Source organism: Scyliorhinus canicula, chromosome 2, assembly GCF_902713615.1.
Source record: "Scyliorhinus canicula chromosome 2, sScyCan1.1, whole genome shotgun sequence".
In the NCBI taxonomy this organism is placed as follows: Eukaryota; Metazoa; Chordata; class Chondrichthyes; order Carcharhiniformes; family Scyliorhinidae; genus Scyliorhinus; species Scyliorhinus canicula.
The window spans coordinates 230,057,340-230,067,467 of record NC_052147.1 but is presented as its reverse complement, the minus strand read 5'-3'; the positions used below and the strand labels follow the sequence as shown (position 1 = coordinate 230,067,467).

The window sequence follows — 10,128 nt, the reverse complement described above, 5'->3', positions numbered from 1 at the left end:
CAGTGTTCCATGAACATACACCATTTTATAGCAATTGGTGTTCAGTTAATTCTACATTTGTTCAACTCCAGTTTTTGCATTTGAATCTAATATAGCTCGCATGGCAAAAAGATGCACTCAAACTCAAAATCACAATTCAACCACACCTTACTTTAACAGTTTTGATTTCCTGAAATGTTACTGGATGGTTATTTATTGAAACATTAAATCTGCGCTCTCAGTTTTGGACAGCTTGATGGAGGAGACAATAGTGGTATCATATTCAATTCTTCTCGCTTTTGTATGCACAAATACATAAGTGTCTCTTATGTATTTGAATGTCAATTGATAATTTTAATGTCAAGTTTAAATCATACAAACTGTCCTCAATTTGACATGTCAGACCAAACACATGGTTGCACATGTCCGAATTCTCAGCTAAACCATAAATAAATTGTCAGCACAATTTTAATGTTGGACAAAGTTAATGCGCTCAATATTTACAGACAATATAACTATTAAAATTACTCAATTGTCTGATACCCAATTCATACTTAAAAATACATTTGTTTTCACACTATTTACGATAACTAAATATGTCACTAAAACCAAATGTATTGAAGTACAAACTTTTTATTTACCATATCAAATTATAATCTGACATATTTTAGCAGAACTATATCCAGTACCTGCTGTAAGGCAGGTATGGTAATGCATTCAAGGTAATCAGATGCAGCCTTCTTAAAGAAAATAGTAATGCCTATCATAATGAATGAAATAAATATTATGAAGCTAGCAGATCACACTGCACTGGATGATTTAACCAGTGCCACTTTATTTGTGTTCTGTAATCCTAAACTAAACTGTACCTTTTATCCATCTTTTCTGGTCTGTGTTTTACTTATTTGATCTAATTTATACGAAATACTTAAATACCAAAAGGCAAATTTAAGTTAAAAATTTTGCACATTCCCCTTAAGCAAGTAACACAATTATATAAGCAATAAATGTATAATAAATATCACTTTTAGCAATTGTACTGTCAATCCCTTGATACCTTATATGTCAATACACAATCAATTTTGAATGAACTAAAACATACACCTAACTTATATTTTACTCAAAATATACAGTCCTACAAACAAGTGCATTTCAATTAATTACTGTTTATTATCGTAATTGTACTCATTAACTGTTAGCTTAAACTATTCAATATTTATACCTGTGACAGTGGGAGCCATAATGAGCAGTTTAAGCTACATTACTGCCACAAAAAATGTTCACTGCCTTTCATAGTGAATTAAGACAGATTGTTGATTGGAGATTGAGTGGTAAGTAGAAGTATTTGTAAATCAATTATATGTTATTTTAGGATGTTTAGCATCGAAGATGTTTTTTGCTTGACATCTCATTCCAAATCCTCTGCATTTCTTCAGGCGATATCTGGTGCACTGTAATTAGTCTACGATACCTGCACAGGCTATATGAAACCTTCCAATGATTGAAACCACTATTCTGAAAGGGATGAATACCAAGTTTCCGCAGGCATAGTCCAACATAGACATCCTCAAGATGCAGCATCCTAGTATGAAGCGAGGTCTTGTAAATAGCTTCAGCTACGTCCGTAGAAAATACATACCCGGTGCCTGAACAGAATGGCGGGTAATTGTTGTCAGGGTATAAATCTCTGGACATATACCACTTGCTGCGAATGTCCCTTATAGGTCCTCCATGAATAACATAACCAGTAAAATACCTTCTCCGGGGCTTTGTGTTTGGCTTCAGTAATTTATAGATCAAATTTTCCATATTAACAAAAATATCGCTATCAGTCTTCATGACATACTTTGCTTTTGAACAGAAGTTGGCGATCCACTTCACACCCATCACAGTTTTCAGGGTAAGGTTATGGTAAGAATCCAGGAAGTCCTCCACGATTATGTCATGAAAAATTTGACTCTCCTGTTCTACCATCTCATTCAAAACATTGTCCGTGTTTCTTCCAAGAAGAAATAAAGTGATCACTAGTATTCCTTCGAAGTTGTTTTCATCTCCCCATGTTTCCCTGATGGCTTGTCGTGCATCAAACTCTTTGTGTGTTGTGCTTACAAGAATCACTAAGAACGGGCTAGATTCCTCACATTTGTTAGGCTCATTAATAAGGTAGTTGAAATTATGTGGATTCAGTGACCGAGTTCGGATGTTAGTAAAGCTGAAATTTTTTCTCTCACTTGCAACACGTGCAAACGAGGTGTGCCCAACGTAAGAGGATGAAGGACGAGTTGCACTCAAGTACCAAAGAGCACTTGCCCAGCAAACAACTGTCAAAATATATAAACATGAGACCTTTGAAGCCATGTTGATGTTCCCTTTATGTTACATCATGTCACATATGAGACAACATTGCTGCAGAATCAAATAGTTGATTTTTGAGGCTTTTGCCATTGTGCTCATGAAAATTCCACAATTCTGTCAAAGCAGAAATCCTTGCTGATTCTCTGTATAGTCACTCTCTTCATGGCTCGTTGGCATTGTTTCTGGAAAAAATGTAAAAAAAAAATTAACATACAACTTTACAACACAGCCAGCTGGAAACTAATGGCACTGCTGTGTAAGTTCCATAATTCAGTTCATACACTTTTTTGAAATGTTAGACAGCATTTTGAAGATTGTACTGTGAAAAGCAAACTAAACTGTTGAATTCTTTCCCTGTACCAAAGGGAATAATGCTCCCTCCACAAGCGAATTCCAAAGTCATACCTAGATGCCAACATGCAGTACAGGATAGTATTAATCTAGTTCAGGGGTGGGCAAACTACGGCCCACGGGCTGCATGCGGCCCGACAAAGGTTTTTATGCGGCCCGCCAATGAGGTGCCCGGAATCATAACTGCTGAAGTAAATGCGCTTATTGAATAAGCACATTTACTTCAGCGGCTTTTCCCCGGCGGCTTTTCAAAAATGCCGGTTATGATTCCGGGCACCTCATTGGCGGGCCGCATAAAAATGCGCGTAGTGGGGTGGATGAGTGGGGCTGTCTCATTGGTCGGTTTAGTTGGGTGTGCGACCAATAGGAGTCCAGGTTACAAACAATAAGCCTTATTATTGTTTGTAACCTGGACTCCTATTGGTCGCACACCCAACTAAACCGACCAATGAGACAGCCGCACTCATCCACCCCACTACGCGCGTTTTTATCGTTGACTCGGCTAGGTTGTGCTTCTGTCAGTGTTAAGGATCAGCAAAAGCAACTTGACACCTGATTTCAACAAACTGGTAAATGACTGCAGTCAGATGCATCATTCTCATTGACATTGTTCTGTTGCTTACTGAGTTACTTTGTTTTTCAAATAAATGTGCTTTTTTTTCTTTAAAGACCTTTATTTTGGCTATTTAAAATATTAATTATTTTACTTAATATACTATGCGGCCCTTTAAAATTGTGAATTTCTGAATGTGGCCCTTGCACGGAAAAGTTTGCCCACCCCTGATCTAGTTAATATCCTGTAACTTAAGTCAGGGCTAATGTGCTCTCTTAGACTAGTCTGACCATCCAATGGAATTGGACAGAAAATTTCCAGGTTAGTTTCCCTGTATGACCTTTCCTTTTATTTTTTGTTGGCCTCTCCCACGAGATTCCGTAGTTCTGGTTAGGTGGCGAATTATATGTATTGTGATGCAGAAAGTGAGACAGGCTGGATTGATAATTCCTATCTATTATTTTCAGATGTTCATATATTACTATATATCACTACCTTTTCAGTAGTGTATCCTCGCTATTCTGAAATTGTCTCTATTTCATATTTACAATACGTGTCAAAATAATCAGCTCCAGTGTAAATGAAAGTTCCTGTTGTTCTTAGATTTGTGTTGAAGTATGAACTACTTGATAAATACTTTGCCAGTGGGGTGTAAAACAGGTAGAAAATTCATTTTCACTCATTTCACACGAGTGCACAAAGTCAAAATCTACCTAAAAATGTTATAAAAAGTCGGCTCACTAATCATACAGGGACAAAGAAACTTGTTCCAAATCAGCAAATAAACAACTTGCATTGATACAGTACCTTTAATGACCGCAGGACAACCCATAGTGGTTTACAGCCAACGCAGTACTTTGGAGCTAGAATCACTACTTGCTACTGACAGCAAGCAAAGAAGCCAATGTGGAAACAGTAATAATAATAATCTTTATTATTGTCACAAGTAGGCATACATTAACAATGCAATGAAGTTACTGAGAAAATCTAGCCGCCACATTCCAGCGCCTATTCGGGTACACTGAGGGAGAATTCACAATGCCCAATTCACCTAAAAAGCACTTCTTTTGGGACTTGTGGGAGGAAACCGGAGCACCCGGAGGAAATTCACGCAGACACGGGGAGAACGTGCAGACTCCACACAAACAGTGACTCAAGCCGGGAATCGAACCGGGGTCCCTGGCGCTGTGAAGCAACAGTGCTAACTACTGTTCTACCGTGCCGCCAAGTAAGGAACCAGAGATAACCTCTGCTCTTCTTTGAATAGTATGGGATCTTTCACATTTTCATGAACAGGCAGATGGATCCTTTGCTTAACGTCCCATCTGCAAAATGGCGGCACTGCTGAAAGTGCAGTATTCCCTCATTAATGCACTGATATATCATCCAAATGTCCTTCAGGTTGATTTTTTTTTGTTTCCATTTTAATCAATGAATTCTCATCCCCTGTCTGTACATATTTCATTGAATATTATTTTATATTTATTCATTGATGATCCATTCAACTTCCCTGAACACTGACAGTTTATTTGCCCAAAACCATCTAAATGTTGTTTATACTTTTAAACTGGTAAACTGGCTGAATAGTTGGGTATATGATTGAATTTTATGAGACTTTTCCCCCTTATTTTGTGAATTGTGTAATCTACACAGAATAGTCAGTTATTCAGGCAAAACCTTTTCCGTTTTTCATCTATTTTTGATCACCAAGTCAATTTTCAGTATCAGGGTGATATATTGACTACCGGGAAGTTCCTGCTGCTGCAGATGTTACACATTGCACAGTGATATTTTCTTTTTTTAATAAACTGTTAAATGTTGACATCATTGTGTCACCAATTCTTTAATTGCCTTTTCCATTTTTAACCTGGGAATGAGATAAACTACCCTTTACCAGAATAAGATGTCCTTTATGTGATGATTCATTTTAATTTCTGTCAATAAATCAATTTGGCAATGCATATGTAACCTCTATAAATAAATGGGTACTATTATATTGTTCTAGGCCGGGCCAACCCAGCTTTTTTATTTTAGTTTTTTCCCCTGGGAATTTTCTCGGTTTCCTACTATTCGAACTACTTGCTGACATAAGGTTAATCTTCCGGTATCTCGCCCAACTGCTGACAATTAGGAGGTGATTCTCTGGCCGTGTTGCAATGAGTGCAAATCCCGTTCTGTCGGGAGAATAATGGAAGTACCCCAAAACGGGATTTGCGCCAGATACCAAACAGGATGCTCCCGCTTGCACCTGCTGGCGTGACCAGGATCTCGCCTAGAAAGGGCAAGAACCTGATCACACCACATTTGCATTAATTTCAATCTCATTAGCGAGGTTTTTTTTTAATAAATGTTTTTATTCAGTTTTCGTATTTTATATTGAACAAGTTACAAATTGTTAGGAGAGAGAAAAAAAAAACAAACAAAAACAAACACGCAAAAATTAACATACATATTTACAGGTAAGCATCTTCGTAGTAGTAACTGCGCCCCCCCCCCCCCTCAACATGTTTATTTAGCTTGGTTTTGGGCCTTAGCTAGCCATCGAACCCCCGTAACGAACCTGTAGCCCCCCCCCCCCCCCTCCCGCTACCTTCCCCCGACTATTCTTCCTCTTGTACATTGGCCACAAATAGGTCCCGGAACAGTTGCATGAATGGCTCCCACGTTCTGTGGAAGCCGTCGTCCGACCCTCGGATGGCAAATTTGATTTTCTCCATTTGGAGAGATTCCGAGAGGTCGGACAGCCAGTCCGCAGCTCTGGGCGGTGCTGCTGACCGCCAGCCAAACAGATTCTACGGCGGGCGATCAGGGAGGCAAAGGCAAGGGCATCCGCCCTCCTCCCCAGGAATAGATCTGGCTGTTCTGAAACCCCGAAGACCGCCACTATCGGGCATGGCTCCACCCTCACTCCCACCACTTTGGACATTACCTCGAAGAAGGCTGTCCAGTACTCCACGAGTCTGGGGCAGGACCAGAACATGTGGGCGTGGTTGGCCGGGCCTCTTTGGCACCGTTCACATCTGTCTTCCACCTCCGGGAAGAACCTACTCATACGGGTTCTTGTTAAGTGGGCTCTATGTACCACTTTTAGTTGCGTCAGGCTGAGCCTTGCGCACGTGGAGGTGGAGTTGACCCTATGCAGTGCTTCGCTCCAGAGTCCCCACCCTATCTCCATCCCCAGGTCGTCCTCCCATTTCCTTCTTGTTGCGTCCAGTACGGTGTCGTCCCTATCTACCAGTCGGTCATACATGTCACTACAGTTCCCTTTCTCTAGGATACTTGCGTCCAGTAGGTCTTCCAGTAGTGTCTGTCGTGGCGGTTGTGGGTACGTCCTTGTCTCCTTTCGTAGGAAGTTTTTGAGCTGCAGGTACCGTAGCTCGTTCCCCCCAGCTAGCTGAAATTTCTCTGTCAGTTCGTCCAGTGTTGCGATCCTGTCGTCCGTGTATAGGTCCCTGACTGTCAGTGTCCCCCCGTCCTGCCTCCACCTTTTGAAGGTGGCGTCGGTCAGTGCTGGTTTGAACCTATGGTTGTTGCAGATGGGAGCCCTGTTCGACATTTTGGTCAGGCCAAGTTGCTGCCGCAGTTGGTTCCAGGATTGGAGGGTGGCTGTCACCACTGGGCTGCTGGAGTGTTTTTTGGGTGGGGATGGGAGTGCTGCCGTGGCGAGGGCCCGGAGGGAGGTTCCCATGCAGGAGGCCTCCTCCGCACGCACCCACTCAGCTTCTGGCTCCTGGATCCATCCCCTTACTCGCTCGGCTGTTGCTGCCCAGTGGTAGAATTGTAGATTCGGGAGGGCTAACCCTCCCCTGGTTTTTGTTTTTTGTAAGACCTTCTTTGGGATCCTAGCATTTTTACCCCCCCATACGAACGCCATGATGAGTTTGTCCAGCGCTTTGAAAAAGGCCTTGGGGATGTAGATCGGAATGGATCTAAACAGGAAGAGGAACCTGGGCAGTACGTTCATTTTGATCGTCTGAACTCTCCCCGCGAGGGAGAGCGGGAGTGTGTTCCATCTTTGCAGGTCCTTTTTAACTTCCTCCGTCAGGCTGGTGAGGTTCCATTTGTGGATCCCTTTCCAGTCATGGGCTATTTGGATCCCCAGGTAGCGGAATTTATGTCGGGCTTGTTTGAACGGCAGCCCCTTTAGTGCTGCCCCCCCCCCCCTTGCGGGTGTAATGGGAAGATCTCACTTTTGCTCATGTTGAGTTTGTAGCCCGAGAAGGCTCCAAACTCTTTCAGGAGCGCGATGATTCCGTCCATGCTGCTTTGTGGGTCCGAGATATAGAGGAGCAGATCATCCGCATAGAGTGAGACTCTGTGCTCTCTACCTCCCCTTCGGATCCCCCTCCAATTTTTTGCTGCCCTGAGCGCGATTGCTAGCGGTTCGATTGCTAGTGCGAACAGCAGCGGGGACAGTGGGCATCCTTGTCTGGTGCCCCTGTGCAGCTGGAAGTATTGGGAGTTGGTATTGTTGGTCTGTACACTCGCCATGGGAGCGTTGTACAGGAGCTTTACCCAAGCTGTGAACCCTGTTCCAAGCCCGAACCGCTCCAGTACCTCTATGAGGTATATCCATTCGACTCTGTCGAAGGCCTTTTCTGCGTCCAGGGAGACGATCACCTCTTGTGTTCTCTCCCCGGAGGGGGTCATTATCATGTTCAGCAGGCGCCTGATGTTCGCGGTCAGCTGTCTACCTTTGACAAAGCCCGTCTGGTCCTCTGTGACCACCTCAGGTACACAGTCTTCTAGCCTTTTGGCTAGGATTTTGGCCAGTATTTTGGCGTCTGCATTCAGCAGAGATATGGGTCTGTATGACCCACATTCCGTTGGGTCTTTGTCTTTCTTAGGTATCAGCGAGATTGAGGCCTGTGCTAGCGTGGGTGGCAACGTGCCCCTAGCTAGCGAGTCTGTGAACATCTCCCGCATGTGCGGGGCCAGCGCTGTCGCAAATTTTTTGTAGAAGTCCGCCGGGAATCCGTCCGGTCCCGGCGCCTTCCCCGCCTGCATGGAGCTAATGCTCTCCATGATCTCTCCCAGTGCTAGTGGTGCTTCCAGATCCCGTTTTCTGCCCTCTCCCACAACTGGTATGTTCAGTCCGTCAAGAAACCGGTTCATCCCAGCCTTCCCCGTTGGGGGCTCTGAGGTGTACAGCTCTTGGTAGAAGGCTTTGAAGGTTTTGTTAATCTTCTCTGGTTCTGTTTCCAACGTGCCTCTGGTATCTCTGATTTGCGCAATTTCTCTGCTGGCTGCCTGCTTTCTCAGCTGGTGGGCCAACAGGCGGCTGGCTTTGTCTCCGTGTTCGTATAGGGCCCCGCGTGCCTGGCGGAGTTGGTGTACTGCTTTCCTGGTGGAGAGCAGGTCAAAGTTCCTTTGTAATTCTTTTCTCTCCGCCAGGAGTTCTACAGTCGGGGCCTCGGAGTATTTATGGTCTACCTCCAGTATGGAGTCGACCAGCTTCTGCCTAGCCACCCTTTCCTCCCTATCTCTTTGCGCTTTGTAGGCTATGATTTCCCCTCTTAGTACGGCCTTAAGCGCTTCCCAGAACGTGGAGGGTGAGACCTCCCCGTTTTGGTTGATCTCAGTGTACTCCGCTATGGCCTGCGCTATCCTTTCGCTGAAGGCCTTGTCAGCTAGTAAGGCACCGTCCAACCTCCATTTGGGGCGCTGGGCCCTTCCCGTCTCTAGCCGCACATCCATGTAGTGTGGAGCGTGGTCTGATATCACAATTGCGGAGTATTCCACCTTGTCTATCTCTGGAAGCACCGTTTTCCCCACCACAAAGAAGTCAATTCTGGTGTACACGTTGTGTACTGGGGAGAAGAAAGAGAATTCTTTCTCCCCCGGGTGGGCGAATCTCCAGGGGTCTACTGCTCCCATCTGCTCCATATAGTGGCTGAGTTCCCTTGCCATGTTTGAGGTTTTCCCCGTTCTGGGGTTTGATCTGTCCGTCGTTGGGTCCTGTACACAGTTGAAGTCCCCCCCCATGATTAGTCGGTGCGTCGCTATGTCCGGGATTTCTGCCATGGTCTTTTGGATGAAGCTCGTGTCGTCCCAGTTGGGCGCGTACACGTTAACTAGAACTACCGGCGCCCCATCCAGGGCCCCGCTGACCATGACATACCGTCCCCCTGGGTCCGTAACCGTCTTTGTCGCCCTAAACATTGTCCTCTTGCCAATCAGGATCGCCACCCCCCTGGCCCTTGCCCCATAACAGGAATGATAGGTTTGTCCCACCCAGCCCTTTCTTACCCGCAGTTGGTCCTGCTCCCTCAAGTGCGTCTCTTGGAGGAAGACTATGTCGGCCCTCATGTTTCTAAGGTGGGTGAGGACTCTAGATCTCTTCACTGGGCCGTTAAGTCCCCTTACGTTCCAGGTGACTATTCTGGTGGGGGGCTTCTGCCCCCTTGCTCCTGTGGGGTTAACCATATTTGTCCGGTGGACGCGCCCCTGCCCTCTGGGGTTTCCCTATGTTAGGGGGCCGTCCAGGATGTCCACTATCACTGCTCTCCCCATGCGGTCGGGTCCCTGCGCTCCGGGGTTCCCCCTTGTCCCGGGGACACCCGCCATGGCCGTCCACTTTGTGTCCGCCACGCGGGTAGTCCCCTGCACTCCGGGGGGCCCCTTCACCCACAGACCGTACTGGGTGGGTGCTTGCAGCAGTTCCCTGTTTCGAGCCCTTGTCTGTGGCACTTTGTGGCCCTATTCCCTTACTGGCCTCTTTTGTCCCTTCGTCCCTGCGTTTCCCCTCCCTGGTCTCTCGCCCCCCGGGTGCCCCCCCCCCCCGCTCCATCCCTTTCGGGGATACCCCTGTGTACCCCTCCATTGCCCCTCTCTCCCCCATTCCTGTCCCCATTTGCTCTCCCACCTTTGATGGGTGATCCCCCCCCTCC

General features: G+C 45.6%; 1 protein-coding gene across 8 annotated transcripts in view; it reads right to left on the bottom strand.

Moving 5' to 3' along the window:
• Positions 1–308: 308 nt before the first annotated feature.
• The window catches only part of b3galt1b (UDP-Gal:betaGlcNAc beta 1,3-galactosyltransferase, polypeptide 1b), a 170,834-nt gene continuing 161,014 nt past the window's right edge, over positions 309–10,128 (bottom strand). For 7 of the 8 annotated variants that reach the window (XM_038789736.1, XM_038789735.1, XM_038789734.1 and 4 more), the window contains one exon: positions 309–2,516. In XM_038789736.1, the coding sequence (XP_038645664.1) occupies positions 1,357–2,337 (981 nt within the window). In that variant the 5' untranslated portion in view covers positions 2,338–2,516 and the 3' untranslated portion in view covers positions 309–1,356. Of the gene's footprint in view, positions 2,517–4,045; positions 4,083–10,128 lie in introns of those variants that run through there. The other variant, XM_038789740.1, reaches the window with a different exon arrangement.